At 34.5% G+C, this 20308-nt stretch overlaps 3 protein-coding genes across 3 annotated transcripts in view; 1 reads left to right on the top strand and 2 right to left on the bottom strand.

Moving 5' to 3' along the window:
• The first annotated feature begins 759 nt into the window (after positions 1-759).
• Cyt-c1 (Cytochrome c1) lies at positions 760-2199 on the top strand. The gene is made up of 5 exons (XM_040712492.2): positions 760-1045; positions 1131-1267; positions 1322-1717; positions 1780-1899; positions 1953-2199. Exons 1-5 carry the CDS (start codon positions 976-978, stop codon positions 2058-2060), a joined length of 831 nt encoding a protein of 276 aa, XP_040568426.1. The 5' UTR covers positions 760-975; the 3' UTR covers positions 2061-2199.
• LOC121117951 (zinc finger CCCH domain-containing protein 15-like) lies at positions 2146-4460 on the bottom strand. The gene is given in 8 exon segments (XM_040712491.2): positions 2146-2367; positions 2428-2587; positions 2648-2917; positions 2987-3109; positions 3171-3403; positions 3466-3679; positions 4247-4285; positions 4287-4460. Coding segments are annotated over 8 exon segments (1161 nt in total). The 5' UTR covers positions 4323-4460; the 3' UTR covers positions 2146-2281.
• Positions 4461-12344: 7884 nt separating this feature from the next.
• The window catches only part of LOC121117608 (uncharacterized), a 32557-nt gene continuing 24593 nt past the window's right edge, over positions 12345-20308 (bottom strand). Inside the window, exons 3-5 of the mRNA XM_040712050.2 lie at positions 20063-20279; positions 12740-19678; positions 12345-12665 (exon numbers count right to left, since the gene is read on the bottom strand). Of these exons, the coding sequence (XP_040567984.1) occupies positions 15600-19678; positions 20063-20279 (4296 nt within the window). The 3' untranslated portion in view covers positions 12345-12665; positions 12740-15599. The remainder of the gene's footprint in view (positions 12666-12739; positions 19679-20062; positions 20280-20308) is intronic.

The raw sequence follows: 20308 nt of genomic DNA, 5'->3' as shown, positions 1-20308 counted from the left end.
AATAGAGTCTAGATATTATTAGTTTAAACAAAAGGATTAAAAGTGACCCTAATTGGTGAGATAGAGTTAGATCCGTTTGATGAATTGACATTAAATAAAACTTAACTTATTTTTTGAAAAAAAACAACTTACACGGGAACATAGATTGACATATCTGGAGACCACTGACACAATAATGTAATGAGCAGTAGCGTTGCTAGCCCCTTTTTGTATCATATATGTATTTAAAAAATAAACCTATTTAAATAAGTAATTATATTACGGTGTTAATAATGTCTACTCTAGTAACGAGTAGTTAATAAGTATTAGCGCCACTAAAAATATATTGGTAATAATAACCCTACTATAGTAAAAGATTGATGCGTTAATTATTATTCATATAAATCCTTGATATACGCTAATGAACACAATTCAAATGGATGAAACTATTTTTTAAGCTAATTTGCAGATCATAAATTACGCAAACAAACTTTAAATGAAAATTTTTGAATGACTTTTTGACTGACGAGTTTGTTAGTGAGCGAAAAGTGATCAGGGGAGTAACGAGTATAACTCGTAACTACTCGAATTATTTTTCGATAAACTCGGAAATCATCGAATAATAAAGTTTAGTTCGCGGCACATCACTAAATAAAGGTATGGTGATCTGATTTGGAAACGTACTTACGTCAGAGAGTATTTTTTATTCTTAGAAGTAAGTACGTAACGTATGTACAGTGTATATAGAATGTGTCGCAATCAGCTGAAAAATAAAATGGCTCCTTACTCATGATGTCAGTAAGTGAAACGGTCTTATCGGAACAGAAACAAGTTCAAATATGAAAAGTGTATGAAAAGTCCAGTAGCATCACTAGTTACTACTCTCCTATTATTCTGTGTTCACATCAAGACATTGATTGGGACCTTAGCAGCTCTGAATTGCCTTAACTTCTATCTGGAGCTTAATTAATAGTTGGAATCCCTTGTGTATATTTAATGGCAGGTTGGGGACTTGGAAAGAAGTTCTTAGTAGCTCTTGGAGCTGGTATTGGAACTGGAGGAGCTGGTAATTATTATATGAATTAAAGTGATCTGACGAGTTGTCAGCTATTACTAAGGTCATTCCACTTCTCTCTCCTTTTCTCTTTCAGCCACTCTTGCTGCTTTAGACGAATCTGTCAAAGCAGATCTCTTGCTACATCCACCAAGTCTTCAATGGTCTCATACAGGGAAATTAGACTCTCTGGATCACTCCTCTATCCGACGTGGATATGAAGTCTACAAACAGGTGACTCCCTTGATGTCATTCTTATCACTTAATTCCTTGCTTGATTTTCTCTAGGTCTGTGCTGCATGCCACTCCATGAAGTATGTCGCCTTCCGTCACTTGGTCAATGTGAGTCATACAGAGGAAGAGGTTAAAAACTTGGCCGCAGAAGTAATGATCCAGGATGGACCTAACGATCAAGGAGAATACTTTGAACGACCTGGAAAGCTGTCTGACTACTTTCCTAGTCCTTTCCCCAACGATGAAGCTGCAGCAGCCATGAACAATGGAGCTATTCCCCCAGATCTATCATACATCGTTTTGGCTCGTCATGGTGCTGAGGACTACATCTACCATCTACTTAATGGCTATGTTGACGCACCAGGGGGTATTGATCTACGTGAAGGCCAGCACTTTAATCCTTACTACCCAGGAGGAGCTATTGGAATGGCTCCACCGCTCTACGATGAGGTATTGAATGCATATCAATAATACTCGAATCAAGTTTTCAACCTTAATCATCTCATTTTTAGGTTATCGAGTACGAAGACGGTACACCTGCCACACAAAGTCAATTGGCTAAGGATGTAACTACCTTTTTGACATGGTCTGCCTCACCAGAACACGATCAACGAAAAAGGATGGGATTGAAGGTACTAGTATCGGAAACATTCTGTAACTTAATTAATTCCCTTTCTATCTACAGTTTATGTCAATCTCAGCTATGGTTACGGTCTTTTTCTACTACTTGACGAAGCACAAGTTTTCTCTGTTGAAGAGCAGAAAATTTGTCTACACCCCTAAGAAATATTAGTCGAGTCTTGCTTCGGACGAGTGAGCATTTCTCAATTTATACTAAAACAGTTTGGAACTATGAACTTTTAATTAGATGGATCGTATTGTTATTAAATATTTAAATATTCTCATGTAGTAATAAATTATTATGAGAATAAGAATGAATTTTATTTTATGCGTAATAATATGTGAACAACATTTAGTTATTTAACTAGACACATTAGGAAGAGTAGTTGAAATTCAGACCTTTAAAGTCTCGAATTCTTCTTCTAGTTCGTCTAAGTCCTCATCGTCAAAAAGGTCTTCATCAATTGGACCAGAGGCTCCTGAAAAGTTAAAGAGATAAAATAGATACATTTATAGGATGCACAAGAATAGTGGTATACCGTTAAGTTTTGCGAGTTGATCATCAGTACTGTCATCAAGACCATCAATCATTACACCATATTGATCAAATCGGATCTCATGAACCTTAACGTTATCATCCTCTGTTTCTTCGGATTCGAGTTTACTGAAATCAATAGCCTCTCCACCTTCTTCATAATCCTTTAAAATATAAATAGGCGTAATGAAAATGCAAACAAAAAAAAATGTACATCACAATACCTCGGAGCCATCTCCCACCATGGAAGGATCAAATGAGAACATTTCTCTACCAGAAAGTCCAATCGTATTACCAGCTTGATAACCTTTCTTCTTTTTATCATTCTCTTTCTTTTCCTTAATACTTTTTTCTTTTAGTTTACGTTTTTTCCAAGCAATAAAGGTCTCAATGGTCACTTTGGTAAGGTCAACTTGATAACTCAATTCAGAGCGTTTTTGCTCAATAAGTTCTTCAATTGAAATTTCTTCCTTCTTTTCTAGACGTTTTTTATCCTTGAAATGAGGAGACAAAAGCAAAATGATAGATAAAAATGAAATAATGATAAACTATCCCTTAAATACTTTTTTTAGAACAAAACCAGGTGGAAGACCATGCTTATAAATGCAATCCTGACCACCATTCGGACACGTCCAGAACCAACCATACTTGTTATTCTCCAAAGCATCTAAGAAATATTTGCAGATCTGTGGACGAAAATATGTACAAATAAAAAAAATCAAATTACTAAATGATACTTTGACTTACAATGGAAGTTTGATTTGTTTTCTCGGCACCGTGTTTCTTGTTCACAACATATGCCAACATTTCGTCGTCCCATTCATCCATAGTCTCCTCCTTTTCTTTTTCTGATTCAGCATACATACTTCTTTTAGCCGATTTTCGTTCAACAGCAGGGTCATGAGAAAATTTACATTTCTCTCCCTTCTTACATAGTCCTTGCTTAAAGAAGGCACAAAAAACGGATTTGGGATCCACACCTGCATATTACAAAGAATAGTAATTATAATCGGATAAAAGATAAGTATGTAATGATTATTACCAGCATCGATCTTTTGAGATCCAACTGGTTTCATAAGCAATTTCTTTTCCTCCTCATCTTTCTTTGCTTCTTCTTTCCGTTTTTTCTCTTCAAGTCGTTCCTTTTCGATTTGACGAAGCTTGGGATCACCTCCAGACTTTACTTGTTTTTCAACTTGGGCAATGAACTTTTGTTGCTTATTTCCCTTCTTATTTTTCAGACCAAAGGTTTTGTCCTACAAAAAATATAATATACAAATAAGTAAATATGATCTATAATCATTTGAATCGACGATATATATAGGCATATAACGACTATATACGCTAATTGATAAAGATATTACAACTGTGCTACGTCAACATATTATAAAGAATCATTTTAAAAAATAAAACATAAATGATAAATCCATATATATTTATGTACTTATATACATGTTTATATATGTACGTATATAATATTATATACAGGCCAATAGTTTATACACACATAGGAGTCAATTATATGTATTCAAATTTGCGGGATGAGTTATAATACCCCAGAATTTTAGCCATAGTTTAAAACCTTTATTTGATTTAGGAAACGTCTATTCGCCCCGATAATGCATTTCTCATTATGACAATCAATTTGTCTACTTTAAAGTGCAATTTACGACGCCTCCAAAGGCTTAATAAGAATAATTTTTCGATAGGAATTGAAGATGATTCGTATTAGAATACAAATATAATCCACACTCCATTTTGAGAGACATAATTCAGGCTTGCTTTTGTGTTGACGGGCAACAACTTTAGTTACTTTTACTTACTTCAATGACTTTTTCCTTCTTCTTTAGCTCAGTCTTTTTTACTTGGCTTATTGTTGGTAACCTTTTTGGGAGGCATCTTGAATGATGGAAGTAAATCTATTCAGAGGATTTATAATTAAAGGTGGAAGGATCGAAAAAGCTGCCCCGAATCACAGCATGAGTAGAAATATCAGGATTGGGCAATTCACCACTGACGTCAACCGAAGGATATGACGTCAGTAGAACGCAACAGTTCTTTCTTATTTTTTTGAAATAATTGTATGCTGAATTTAAGTAGGCGAGACCGGTATTCTCATTTTAAGCTTAATCTATCCATTACAAATCAATATTAATTTAGAAATACGTCTTACAAAGAACATATGGGTTGGAATAGCTTAAAATTAATTAATTTTTCTTAAAATATAACGAAAAATACTTAAATTTCACAATATTTATTATATGCTAACGGGATCCCGCTCTAAGAGAATTTCCTGCGAAATGAGAAACCCTAGAGTGTATATTTAGTTAACGTTTGAACACCATGAGCATTGATGTCATGGATGGGAAAGAAATTTGTACAATAAGCAAAGGTTTCAATTTTCACACTTCAGTTTTCTCTAGAACAAGAAGGATGACAATCAATACTCAATCGTAATTTTCATCCCTACAAAATAACACAAACCATAAATTAACAACCAATAATTAAGTCTAGATAATTTAGTTATACTGTTTCTATTTTAGGATAAGTACTATAATTTCCTTATTAGTTATTTTATTTTAACAACCATTTCTTGTAAAAACATGTATCGATCTTCCCTATTCAAACTCCCGCGTTATTCATACAGAATTGGCAGCTACAGAGGATTACTAAAGAACACTTTGACTAAAAATGGAAGGCGCACACTTTTTCTTTAAACGCATATTTTCTTTTCTTCATAAATAGTCCTTTGTAGAATATACACTTATAAGTTATAAGTGATTTAATTAATATGGCTACAATTTAACTAGTGCATTTTTTCTCACCTAGTGTTATCGATTCATGTTTATTTTATATTCTTAAATAAATTAGATGGATAACGAATTCTCAAAAAAACCTTTTTTTTTGTAGAAATTAGCCATAGTTTAGGGATTATCAGAACATATTATTTTGATTTATTATAAAGTATGATTCAATTGAGGTGTAAACTCTTTTTTATTCCTAAAGTCGTTGGATGACGTTATATCTAGATTTATCGGATATTTGTGCATTTTATGTAGTAAAAATATAAACTCGGGATCTCCAAAATGACGTCGCTTTCAATTATTTATAATGTAATTTATGACGTTAGTGTATTTTTTGAAAACCAATAAATTATAATCTATGTGAGTGGATCCAAGGTGACTAGAAATACTATTTATAATTGTATTTCTAGTTACTTTGAGTGGATCTATTGTAAATGTATTGCTACTAATAGCTCTGGATTTATTTATTTTTAATTAAATTTATACAGGGAGCACTATATACATGGAGAGTGAACTTCTTTTCAGAAAATACTTAAGTTGACATAAACAATCACCTTTAGTATATCTACGTGGCGTTTGATTGGATAAAAGATTATAAGTAGATATACTAAAGGTGATTGTTTATGTCGACTTAAGTATTTTCTGAAAAGAAGTTCACTCTCCATGTATATAGTGCTCCCTGATTTATATAACACAATATTGTTAAAGTGTATTCGTCAGTACTATATCAATAATAATGATATCCCTGTCAGCAATGCCCTCGAATTCTAAGTCTGGAATAATAAAGAGGGATGAAGTACGCCAACCGACGTATATAACTGGATAATCAATAGGTAAAGAAAAGTACAGTCAAGCGTCAGCTGTCGGCAGACATCTTAGATACCTATAATTTGTATATGAAGATATATAGGAGACTTCTCTCTCACTTCGAACATTGGAGGCACAAGGCTTAAGATAAGGATAATATTCAAGTTCTTCTCCTTGGCCTTTTAATCCAAATTCATTTATCGTCATATGTCGTCTGTTAATGCCTATCATCGGAATCCTTCTATTAGTTAAAGCACTCTTACACTTTCAACGTTCAGCTCCTACACTCACTTACATCTTGCTCCGTGACCTTATCCTTCTCATTGATAACAAATGTTATACAATGAAGTCAGTGTTCTTTGAGAAACCATGTTGCATCAGAACCAACAATAAACTAGAATCATTTTATTACAACAATCTTTGCTACTATTTATTTTTAGAAAATACAAATATAATATACATATGATATTTAAGACCTTTGAATCATTGATTCTGGAAAAGAATTTGTTTCCAAAGAGACTTTTGTATAAATTATATGACTTCTGATTCTGTCCTGTTGTTCTTTGATGTTGTGAAGAGTGTAACAGTATCATCGAATCTTATGCAATTGCCTCCGCCGTCGGAAATATGATGTCTGACTAATAGCCGCTTATAAATGGAGGAAAACATTGGACAAGTTGGTTATTATTATTCCCTAAATGCGATCGTATGGCACAGAAGAATAATTCGATATGATCCTGAAAAATAATTAGGAATAAATATGGTTTAAAGTGAAATCAATATGTATAAATAGGATGAGCCGACCGTACCGGGTATTATAAAAACGAAAATGTATTTAATTTAAATACCGGAACGAACCAAACCAATAAAACAGCGCTGGTCACAGGGACTAACCAAACCGGGTACCCGGCTGGCTCCTGATAGATATCTACCTGATATAGTTTGTATGTTAAAAGATGCTTCATCATTTTCGATTTTACAAGGGAATCGAATATGCCACTAATTGAAGTTATGGATGCCATGAATCCAACAAAAGCTGTTCTTTTCTTCGTGTTCACCAATGGATTGCCAGATTCATCCTTCAATTCGTTAGTATACGACAGCATTTCTTCAATGAATGGTTTCCAAAAGACTTCATTCCCAATACAAAGAGGAGATTTGAATCCTTTGGCCAAAGGATTTCGGCTGTTGGTGAAATCAATAGTCGATCAAATCTTCGAATGAAGTCGACAGTTCCTTCAGAATTTTTGAATTCTGTCAATTGAAGGTCTTTATCGCAAAATTCTATCGTATCACAATTCCCTGGAAGTTAACTGTAAATTCTAGTGTTTTATTAACTAATACAAATATTTTTCGTGTATGAAATTCTAAGTTAATCATTTCCTCTCGGCTTAATTTTTTAGGTCGACTAATGGCATCGACATTGTTTTCGAGTCCATAAAAAAAAGGTAGCAGTTATATTTCGTCGACGATATTTTATTTTTTACTTCTAACGCAGCACGTTAATTTATGATGAATTGAAATATTTAGAGGTTTTTTTTGTTCATTTAGGATTAGCTATTTTCGGAGATACTGACTCATCCCCGTTCTATTTTATAATATTTTGTTTGCCACACTTTTTTCATTTTTTATAATGAAAGTTTTAAAGGAGGGTCTAATATCTTTAATGTATTTCAACATAAGTAAAATTCTAGAAAATATATCCATATTATTTTCTAAAAAAAGGTAAATTTTAGATATTTTTTTTCAAAAAAATTCAGTTTTTTCTGAACAGCTCTTGATTTTTGAATTTTTTTTTTCCCAAAAATTGAATTTTTTGTGAATGACTATGGATTTTTGAAATTTTTATCCCAAAAATTTTAATATTTGAATCCTTTTTCTAAAGTCAGGTACTGCGGCTCCAAAAAGGGATTCTATTGCTGTTAACAAGGTCCTCAAATTCAGTTTTTTCAGAACAGCTCTGGATTTTTGAATGTTTTTTGCAGAAATTTTAATTTTATAAGAATAGCTATAAATTTTCCAAAAAATTTAATATTTCAATTCATTACAAATTAACGTGCCGCGTTGGAAGTAAAAAAATAAAATATCTTCTACGAAATATAACTGCTACCTTTTTTTAGTAACACAAGCCATTCTTGCTGTCTACTGCTACTGGCTACTCCCTTTAGTTTTGGGCTATTCTATTCCTCATTTTTCTTTTTTATCTTCTCCGCTCTTTCTTTATCTACGACCCACTTTCAACACTCTGCAGCCAATCGTGCCTCTCGAATCTCGGGAATCAAGAGGGAGTGAATTCACTATCTAAAGTTAAATCTCCCTTCCCACATTCTAGACTGTCTCCAAGAGAGGTGATTGAAGCAAAGCTAAATGAAAGAGGGAAGGAATGAAGGCTTAATCGCTCAGAGTAACCGAAGAAGTTCAAGTTTCAAGTTAGCTTCAAATATAAAAATTTTGAAAAAAAAAAATTATATTAAATTTTTCGTAGGAAAATTTGAGAATCCATAGTTAAAGACAATTAAATTTTTTGGGAAAAAATTTGAAAAATTTAATTATTTTCAAATGTTAAATTTAAAAAAATATATTTAATATTAAATTTTCTAGATAGAACCAAAAAAATCTTTAGTTTAGGTGGGAGGGTACAGCCTCCCCCTACAGACACCCCTGCACCCTGTTGGACTTAAAGTAGAATTGAAGATCAAAATCAGAGTAATTCTACACTATGTTATTATTTATTTATTTCTCTCCTCTCGTCAAGACTTCTACTAGCTGATCAATTAAAACGTCCTTACAGCTAATCTGCTCTCCTATTAAACATTATTTAACACTAGAACTACAGACCGGCAAGAACAACCAATTACGAAAGGGGCCATTATTATCCACTATACTATAAAAGCATTATATTTGGCTAATGAATGAACAATATTTTATTTCATGGAGCGCAAAATTGATCGGTGTTCCATGGGACCTGCGTGCAATGAACAGAACGGATTTAAAAAAAAATAACATTTATCCACTTCCATAATTCCATCATCATTTAGTAACAATGTCCCAACATATGACCCTTAAGATATACTTCTTTGCCTTATGGGTTCTTTTCTTAGATAAGGTCAGACTACATTAACATACACAGATTAACTTCCATAATATGAAAACATGATGTATTTAAAAAAATATATATAAACATGTATTTTTTAACTTTTTATTAGGTAAACTTGGCTACTCAACTTCTCAGCTCGTCTGTAGTAGATACGATAAAATTTTGCGATAAAGACCTTCAATTGACAGAATTCAAAAATTTGGAAGGAACTGTTGACTTCATTCAAAGATTTGATCGACTATTGATTTCACCGACAGCCAAAATCCTTTGACCAAAGGATTCAAATCTCCTCTTTGTACTGGGAATGAAGTCTTTTGGAAACCAATCATTGAGGAAATGCTATCGTATATTAACGATTTGAAAGATGAATCTGGAAATCCTTTGGTGAAAACGAAGAAAAGAACAGCTTTTGTTGGATTCATGGCATCCATAACTTCAATTAGTGGCATATTCGATTCCCTTGTAAAATCGAAGATGATGAAGCATCTTTTAACAAACAAACTATATCAGGTAGATATCTATCAGGAGCCAGCCGGGTACCCGGTTTGGTTAGTCCCTATCACCAGCGCTGTTTTATTGGTTCGGTTCGTTCCGGTATTTAAATTAAATACATTTTCGTTTTTATAATACCCGGTACGGTCGGCTCATCCTATTTATACATATTGATTTCACTTTAAACCATATTTATTCCTAATTATTTTTCAGGATCATATCGAATTATTCTTCTGTGCCATACGATCGCATTTAGGGAATAATAATAACCAACTTGTCCAATGTTTTCCTCCATTTATAAGCGGCTATTAGTCAGACATCATATTTCCGACGGCGGAGGCAATTGCATAAGATTCGATGATACTGTTACACTCTTCACAACATCAAAGAACAACAGGACCGAATCAGAAGTCATATAATTTATACAAAAGTCTCTTTGGAAACAAATTCTTTTCCAGAATCAATGATTCAAAGGTCTTAAATATCATATGTATATTATATTTGTATTTTCTAAAAATAAATAGTAGCAAAGATTGTTGTAATAAAATGATTCTAGTTTATTGTTGGTTCTGATGCAACATGGTTTCTCAAAGAACACTGACTTCATTGTATAACATTTGTTATCAATGAGAAGGATAAGGTCACGGAGCAAGATGTAAGTGAGTGTAGGAGCTGAACGTTGAAAGTGTAAGAGTGCTTTAACTAATAGAAGGATTCCGATGATAGGCATTAACAGACGACATATGACGATAAATGAATTTGGATTAAAAGGCCAAGGAGAAGAACTTGAATATTATCCTTATCTTAAGCCTTGTGCCTCCTATGTTCGAAGTGAGAGAGAAGTCTCCTATATATCTTCATATACAAACTATAGGTATCTAAGATGTCTGCCGACAGCTGACGCTTGACTGTCCTTTTCTTTACCTATTGAGTATCCAGTTATTAATTATATAGGTCGATTGGCGTACTTCATCCCTCTTTATTATCCCAGACATAGAATACAAGAGCATTACTGATAGGGATATCATGATTATTGATATAGTACTGACGAAGTAGAGAAATGCTTTATCAAGCTATTAAAATGTCTAAGGGATATTAAAGTGTCTTTTTTTTTTGGGGGCTTAAAGTTTATTGTAACCAACTTGCATTATTAATGTTTTTTGAAATATGCAATTTTTTGACGATATATTTACTTATCTGTCTTGCGGATACCCAACTGAACGGTTGGGGGTGCTACTATCGTGATTTTGCCAATAGCGCTTGCTTGGAGCCAGACATTTATAAATATATAATATGTATATGTTGCGTGTTATATCGATTAGAAAAGGAAAATGGTTGATGCGTGTGCTTCTTGATATTTTTTGTTTATTATTTAATAAGTCGTTGGGGTGTTAACATCTCCTCTAAAAGAAGAATTCTCGCTTATCTTTTGTATAAATTGATTAAAAAATGCATAATAAAATAAATATATATGAATTTAAATATAATTAAAACATTTTCTCTACACTAATGATATATTAAATGTCGAAGGTTCTCCTCTTTTCTTTTTTAATTTTCTCCCCCCCCCCAATCATATAACAGGCAGCTATTATTAATAATGGTCTTAATTCAGTAACACCATATGTATCACTCCTACCTTCTTCTCGCCCTCTTAAACAAATCCCATCTGTACGTGTGAGCATGAATAATGATATAACATCTTTAACTTGTCCTCTAGTTAACCCATTATTGATGTAAGCGTTCCCGTGGCAGGGATGTATTTTCGGATATTACAAGAGGTCTTTGATGCTCAAGGAAGCAGCATCTGGGGAATTCACCCTGTCTCGGATCCAGAAGTTCACATGCACATACCGTAGACCGAGGTGTGTTATGACATATTAAAAGATATCCTTGATGCTTAGAAACACTGCGGCGGTGGAGTTTAAACTATATTAGGCTCAGTACTCTACCTGTACATCTCCTGGACTAGATGGTATTTTTGGATATTATATGGGATTTATGATGCTCAGGGAAGCGGCTGTTGACTAATTTTTTCATTGAATAGTTTGAGTAGACTTATGTGAACTCCTACCTTAATGTATAAGATACTAATAATCTGTAAAGGATTCAGTTCTTTTGTTCTTTTAGCGAATCAATTCTTTTAATGATTCGTTCTTTCGATGATTTTTAGTGAATCAAAATTTGTTCTATGTAGGAATTTAGGCTATTTCGTCATAGAAATAATATAAAAACTAATCATAACTACTCTTTTAAGTAAAGATCACTAAGCAATATTATAATGTAGGATCAAATAAAATACTATAAAGATTTTAATAATATATAATTTATTTTAAAAATGGTCCAGAAATAATATGACAGTGATAGTCTGCGAGTTAATAAGATATAAATAGCGGTTGGTACGACTGACTGATTTGGCTTACTACTAGATGATTTTTGGCCTTTTTCTGTTTCTTTTTGAAGGTAAGGTTGTGTGATATAATAAAGACAACGGCGTGTAGAAGAATACATTTTGTGTTATATTATATACTTGTGTAGATGAATACGAAGTTGTCTCAGCAATAATAAAAAAAAATGATAACAGCTTAGGAAAAAATACTATTCGGGTTGGCAACTACAAAAAATCTCGCTTGCTAAAAATGCGTAGGATTTATAATTCTATTTATGAACATAATTATAAGTAAGACAATATTGATTTGAGTTGAAAATAATAAAATAGTTAAGTGTGTAGTGATATGACTTTATTGTTTATCAATATTAAAAAGGACATGAATAAATTATATTTAAGTAACAATGAATAATGAAAATATAAATGGCGATCCAGTTTCTCGGGTTTCTAAGGACATCATTGGATATAAATTATTATAATTTAATAAAAAAATAATGTATTGCGGCTAAAATGTTCAAATAACCTCCTAAACAAAGTTTTAATATCAAGAATATCTTGAAGTTTGCGTTGCATAAATTAATAATATTAAAAACAATTTGATAAACACATATTTTAAAAGACTATTAACGTTGATTTCTATAATCCATTCTTCGGATCTGAAAACAATGAAAAAAATATTAGATATAAAAAGATGAAAATCTCATAATAAATATGGTTATATTTTGTATACCTAAATCATTTCAAAATCTTGGTGCTCCGTAGAGTGGAAGTGCAGATTCGGCGACTTCGTCTATATTAGAAGAACTAGTTTTTTCAGAGAAATTTAACTGTAGTTGTTTATCGATTGGAGGAACAGGGTATTCATAACCTTCTTCCTCAGTCTCCTTAGTTGGTTTGGGACTCAAAGTCAACTGTATATCTTTTGGTGGCTCTGGATAACTATAACCTTTTTCGTTGATTTGACTTTCGAGGGTTAATATTGCAGCAGAAGCAGTTGGCTTTAATTGTGTCTTCTTTCCACTTGATGAGTATGAGTAAGAATTTGAGGCAGAGGAGGAAGTTAGGGTTGAGGTCTCAATACTGTTGCCTCTATGGTCGCCAAAAGGTGAGTTGTGACCAATGTCTCCTTTGGACTCAGTAAGTACATTTTCCGATTGAAAAGAAGATGCTAATGATTTGCGTAGAGGGGCGAACAGAGGAGGGAAAACTTGGACCAAAGGTAGTTGACAAGATAGGGCGTTGACTTGTTGTTGGAATGAATTCAATTGTATCTGGTATACCTTTTGTAAATTCTAAAGTACTATGTTCACTGGATGAAAAACTTGTAGGGATAGGCCCAAATGCTTCTGCAAAACCGTCTGTATTTTCTCTTTCAAAGGATATTAATGATTGAGGTCCAAGATAGAGACTTGGAGCAGATTTTGCATTTCCGTCTGTTGAAGAAAATTCAGAAAAGGATTCACTGTTAAATGAAGATGAAGTGGAAGAAGAAAATGGCGTACCATCTGATTCTCTACCTCCAACATTTCCATCTTTAACATGAACTCTTTCAAATGAAATTCGTCCAGATTTGGATTTTGTTGTTGATGATGGGCTTGACTCCGAAAAAAAGGTAATAATAGATTGTTTTGTATTACTTCCATCTTTTGACTGATGATTAAAACGCTGGGTTTGACTTTTTATTTTATTTCTGTTTGATAAGCTGGTTTTGATATTAGATTTTCTTATGGGTTTATTTCTGAGAATTGTGGGTCTACTTCTTATATGACTGTATCCTGATGTAGTTTTTCTGGCAATATTTTTAATTTTTATCCTTTTACCGAATTCAAAATTGTTTAAAAAATCTTTATTTTTTTTATGAGCTGTACGATTCTTTTTTCTAGAGGTAACTCTAGAATTTGATATTTTTTGAGTATTTTTGACAACGTTTCTATTAATCCCTACTTTTTTCAACTTTTGAACACGAGATAAATGTGTATTGTCAAAAACAGCTGTTTTTTGAGAATCTAACCTTCCTTCATTTTCCTGTGAAGTTTGAGAATAAGTACTGTAGGAAGAAGACTGTTTATTTGATCCACTTGTTTGTCCTCTTGAAGCCTGAGAGCCTGCTTGCACTTTGAAAACATTAGATGATGCTTGCTGAGATTTAGATGATCCACTATTGTTTCCTAATGATGATTGAGTAAAAGTTGTGAAAGATGAAGTTTTTGAACCATTGGCCTGTCCTCTAGTTTTTTGAGAGCCAATTTGACCTCTAAAGTCGATGGAAGATGCTTTCTGAGAGTTCGAAGATCCAACATTGCTTCCTTGTGATGATTGAGTATAGGTACTGTAGGAGAAAGACTGTTTGCCAGATCCATCTCCTTGTTCTCTTGTTGCTTGAGAGGCTGCTTGTCCTCTAGAAAGATTAGATGATGTTTGATGTGACTTAGATGCTCCTGCATGGTTCCCTTTTGATGTTTGCGTAAAGGTATTAACAGATGAAGTTTTTGAACCATTTGCATGTTCTCTACTTCCTTGAGAGCCAGCTTGACCTCTAAAGGTAATGGAAGATGCCTTCTGAAATTTAGATGATCCAGCATTGTCTCCTAGTGATGATTCAGCGTAGGTACTGTAGGAGTTAGACTGTTTAATTGATCCATTTGTTTGTCCTCTTGAAGTCTGAGAGGCTGTTTGACCTCTGAAACTATTAGATGATGCTTTTTTAGATTGAGATAATCCAGCATTGTTTCCTTGTGCTGTTTGAGTAAAAGTATTGAAAGATGATGTTTTTGAGCCATTGGTCTGTCCTCTTGTAGACTGAGAGCCATCTCGACCTCTTAAACCATTAGATGATGCTTTTTGAGATTGAGATCCCTTAGCATTGATTTCTTTTGATGATTCAGTGTTGGTACTGTAGGAAGAAGACTGTTGGTTGGATCCGTTTGCTTGTGCTCTCAAGCCATTGGCAGATGCTTTTTGTGATTCAGACGCTCCATCATTACTTCCTTGTCTTGTTTCAGAATAAGTACTAAAAGATGATGTTTTTGAGCCATTGGCTTGTCCTCTTGTAGACTGAGAATTATCTTGACCTCTAAAGCCACTGGAAGATGCTTTTTGTGATTTAAATCCTCCAGCATTGTTTCCAAGTGACGATTGAGTGTAAGTACTGTAGGAAGAAGATTGTTTGTTAGAATCACTTGCTTGTCCTGTTGTTCCTTGAGAGACACCTTGTCCTCTGAACCCATTAGAAAATCCTTGTTGAAACTTATTTTCCTCATCACTATTTCTTAATGATGATTGAGCGTCAGTATTGTAGGAGGAAGACTGTTTGTTGGAGCCACTAGCTTGTGCTCCAAAGGAATTGGCTGATGCTTTTTGTGATCCGGACGCTCCAGCATTACTTCCTTGAGTTGTTTGTGTAAAAGTACTGAAAGATGAAGTTTTTGAGCCATTGGCCTGTCCTCTTGTAGACTGAGAGCCATCTTGACTTCTAAAACCATTAGATGAGGATTTTTGAGATTGGGATCCCCCAGCATTAATTTCTTTTGATGATTCAGTGTTGGTACTGTAGGAAGAAGACTGTTGGTTGGATCCATTTGCTTGTGCTCTCAAGCCATTGGCAGATACTTTTTTGAATTCAGACGCTCCATCATTGCTTCCTTTTGTTGTTTCAGAATAAGTACTAAAAGATGATGCTTTCGAGCCGTTGGCTTGTCCCTTGTAGACTGAGAACTATCTTGACCTCTATAGCCACTGGAAGATGCCTTCTGTGATTTAAATCCTCCAGCATTATTTCCAAGTGACGATTGAGTGTAAGTACTGTAGGAAGAAGATTGTTTGTTAGAATCACTTGCTTGTCCTGTTGTTCCTTGAGAGACACCTTGTCCTCTGAACCCATTAGAAAATCCTTGTTGAAACTTATTTTCCTCATCACTATTTCTTAATGATGATTGAGCGTCAGTACTGTAGGAGGAAGACTGTTTGTTGGAGCCACTAGCTTGTGCTCCAAAGGAATTGGCTGATGCTTTTTGTGATCCGGACGCTCCAGCATTACTTCCTTGAGTTGTTTGAGTAAAAGTATTGAAAGATGAAGTTTTTGAGCCATTGGCCTGTCCTCTTGTAGACTGAGAGCCATCTTGACCTCTAAACCCATTAGATGATGCTTTTTGAGATTGAGATCCCCCAGCATTAATTTCTTTTGATGATTCAGTGTTGGTACTGTAGGAAGAAGACTTTTGGTTGGATCCATTTGCTTGTGCTCTCAAGCCATTGGCAGATGCTTTTTGTGATTCAGACGCTCCATCATTGCTTCCTTGTGTTGTTTTAGAATAAGTACTAAAAGATGAAGTGTTTGAGCCATTGGCTTGTCCTCTTGTAGACTGAGAACTATCTTGACCTCTATAGCCACTGGAAGATGCCTTCTGTGATTTAAATCCTCCAGCATTGTTTCCAAGTGACGATTGAGTGTAAGTACTGTAGGAAGAAGATTGTTTGTTAGAATCACTTGCTTGTCCTGTTGTTCCTTGAGAGACACCTTGTCCTCTGAAACCATTAGAAAATCCTTGTTGAAACTTATTTTCCTCATCACTATTTCTTAATGATGATTGAGCGTCAGTACTGTAGGAGGAAGACTGTTTGTTGGAGCCACTAGCTTGTGCTCCAAAGGCATTGGCTGATGCTTTTTGTGATCCGGACGCTCCAGCATTACTTCCTTGAGTTGTTTGAGTAAAAGTATTGAAAGATGAAGTTTTTGAGCCATTGGCCTGTCCTCTTGTAGACTGAGAGCCATCTTGACCTCTAAACCCATTAGATGATGATTTTTGAGATTGGGATCCCCCAGCATTAATTTCTTTTGATGATTCAGTGTTGGTACTGTAGGAAGAAGACTGTTGGTTGGATCCATTTGCTTGTGCTCTCAAGCCATTGGCAGATGCTTTTTGTGATTCAGACGCTCCATCATTGCTTCCTTGTGTTGTTTCAGAATAAGTACTAAAAGATGAAGTGTTTGAGCCATTGGCTTGTCCTCTTGTAGACTGAGAACTATCTTGACCTCTATAGCCACTGGAAGATGCTTTCTGTGATTTATATCCTCCAGCATTGTTTCCAAGTGACGATTGAGTGTAAGTACTGTAGGAAGAAGATTGTTTGTTAGAATCACTTGCTTGTCCTGTTGTTCCTTGAGAGACACTTTGTCCTCTGAAACCATTAGAAAATCCTTGTTGAAACTCATTTTTCTCATCACTATTTCTTAATGATGATTGAGCGTCAGTATTGTAGGAGGAAGACTGTTTGTTGGATCCACTAGCTTGTGCTCCAAAGGCATTGGCAGATGCTTTCTGTGATCCGGACGCTCCAGCATTACTTCCTTGAGTTGTTTGTGTAAAAGTACTGAAAGATGAAGTTTTTGATCCATTGGCCTGTCCTCTTGTAGACTGAGAGCCATCTTGACCCCTGAAGCCACTAGAAGATTGTTTGTTGGACCCGCTAGCTTGTGCTCCAAAGGCATTGGTAGATTCTTCCTGATATTTAGATGCTACAGCACTGTTTCCTTTTGATGATTGACTGTATGTGGAAGATTGTTTGTTATATCCGCTTGCCTGTCCTGTTAGTCCTTGAAAACCTGTTTGTCCTATAAAACCATTAGAAGATGCTTGATGAGATTTAGATGCTCCAGCATTTTTTTCATTTGATGTTTGAATAAAAGTGGAAGTTTTTATATCATGGGCAATTGTTGTGTCTTTAGACCCAACTTGACCTCTGAAACCGTTAGAGGATGCTTGCTGAGAGTTTGACCCTCCAGCATGATTTCCTTCGGATGTTTGTGTGTAGGTACTGTAGGAGGATGATTGTTTATTAGATTCATTTTCTTGGTCTCTTGTTATTTGAGAACCTGCTTGATTTTTTGTTGCTTGACCTCTAAAATTATTAAAAGATGCTTGTTGAGATTTTGCTACTTCAGCATTGTTTCCTGGAGATATTTGGGAATAAGTACTATAGAAGGATGATTGCTTGTTAGATCCTTTATTTTCAAAAAGACTTGTTGGTACTCTTGTTAATTTGGAACCAGTAATTTGAATTCCATTTTTATTTCCTAAATTTATTTGTGCTTTACTTTTTAATGAAGTGATAGAACTTTCCTTTCCTAGTCCAAGATTAGATGGTGCTTGACCAAAGTTCAATTTTTGGTTTTGAGCTACTGATTTTTGAGAGTATTGACTTGTTAATTTTTGAGATCCACTGAAATTTTGAAAGTTATTTTGCTGAGCGTCACTGAACTTTTTTAATTCGCTTGGTGAATCATAGCTATTTTTGGAACCATATGCTGGAAGGTCATCTCCAGTATCAGCTTGAAATGATGTTGATGGATTTGATGTATCTATTGTTGAGACAGTGAACTGGACGGTCTGTTCTTTTTTTAATCCATTTTTGCTATTGCTAAAGTTGGATGTAGAAGTTTTTCGAGTGGGCGAAGGCCTTTGGTTTGTTTTTTGATAATTTGTTGATAGACTTGGTTGGAAACTAGTTATTGGGGTAGGAGTTGTAAAGGAAATTTGTGGAGATTGAGCTGTAGTTGTTGAAATTACTGGTAATCTACTAGTTGAAACGGTAGAAATCGGTCTTGAAGATGTTAAAGGTTCTCTAGTTGATGGTGAAGAGCTCACAAATGGACGAGCAGGTGTACTACTGACCTTGTACTGACCTTTGGTAGTTGAAGATCCTGACTTAAATGCCTGTGTTGTAGTAGAAAAGCTTTTTGAAGAGGAGGAAGTAAATGAAGAGCCAGTTAATGGTCCTGATGATTGAACATTGGACTGCTGAACAGAAATTTGTTCATTTTTTTGACCAGATGTTCCTGCATTTACAATTCCAATGTTTGGTTCACGTGGAGGAAAACGAGTTTGTGACTTTTGCAAAAAGTTAATAGCTGGTTTTCCATATCCTGGAAGGCTATTATCAAATTCAGAACCAAAGGTAGGTTGTTTCGGCTTTACGGGTATTGGCTGAGGCTGTCTTGAAGGTGTAGGACTAGGTTGCCTTGTTGGTGTTGGCTGCGGCTGTCTTACTGGTGTAGGCTGCGGCTGTCTTACTGGTGTAGGTCTAGGCTGTCTTGATGGTGTAGGTCTAGGTTGCCTTGCAGTTGTTGGCTGTGGCTGCCTTACTGTTGTAGGTCTAGGTTGCCTTGCAGTTGTTGGCTGTGGCTGCCTTACTGTTGTAGGTCTAGGTTTTCTTGTTGGTTGTGGTTGTTGAGCAGGAATTGGTCGAGTCTGCAAAGGGGGTTGGGGCTGAGGTTGATTGTTAGGGGTTATAAATTGAGGTAAAGACTTAGAAAATTGTTGGCCTGATGGCAGAGGTGTTTTAGGACGAGTGTTAAGAACATTAGATGGATTTGTTATTTGATCTCGAATATTTCCTTCATTAACACCCTCAATGTATATACCTTCATTTAAACTATAATATTGTTCTGCTGAATCACAGTCAAAATTATACCACCAGACACAAGTAAAAATTTGTTGATCAAAAATGGTTCCATTAGGACAAAGAAATGACCAAATTTGACCATCAAAACATGTATGCCAAGGTTGGCATCTTGCTTCAATATCTGCATAGAGTCCATCAATTCTATCTTGGCAAGTAAAAGAAGTTTGTGGAACAATTCCAAATATTGGATAATCAACACCTGGTTCACCTATTTAAAAAAATAAATATATAGATATAATTTTTAATAAACTTAAGTTCCACAATATTTTTGTGATTATTAGAACCCAAAATATTTTCACAATATAATAAAAAATCAAGCATTGTGTTATTCAATCCCTAATTTGTGCTTTTATAAATATTGATCTAAAAGATTCATAGAAAAAATGTGATTTTTTAAAGTAAAACTTAAAGGTCTGGGAAATAATTTGATGTGATATTGAAGAATAATATTAATATAATCATCATTCCAGCAAAATATTATTTTCCTTTTATGAAATAGTTAGTATAAACTTCCGAGAAAATAAGACATTCCTTTTCTCATGAAAATTACTCAAAAGCATATAAAAGACAATTATTATTTATGATTAATCACCTGGAACAGAGTCTCTTAACCAATCGAGTGGATTGCCATGATGGTGATGATGATCATGTCCCTGATCATCATGTGAAGCTCCGCCATCATTAGTTGGAGTATTAACGCTGTTTTTGCCTCCAATAGGTTGGACTTGAGTTGGTGCTTGAGCAGATCCAGCTAAACTTTGATCAATTTCATTTGGTAAATTTGGTGCACCATAAGATGGAAGTTGTGCCTAAAATATTAAAAAAAAATTACTTGAAT

Source organism: Lepeophtheirus salmonis, chromosome 5 (genome assembly GCF_016086655.4).
Source record: "Lepeophtheirus salmonis chromosome 5, UVic_Lsal_1.4, whole genome shotgun sequence".
Lineage (NCBI taxonomy): Eukaryota > Metazoa > Arthropoda > Copepoda > Siphonostomatoida > Caligidae > Lepeophtheirus > Lepeophtheirus salmonis.
This window is presented reverse-complemented; position numbering and strand designations above follow the sequence as displayed.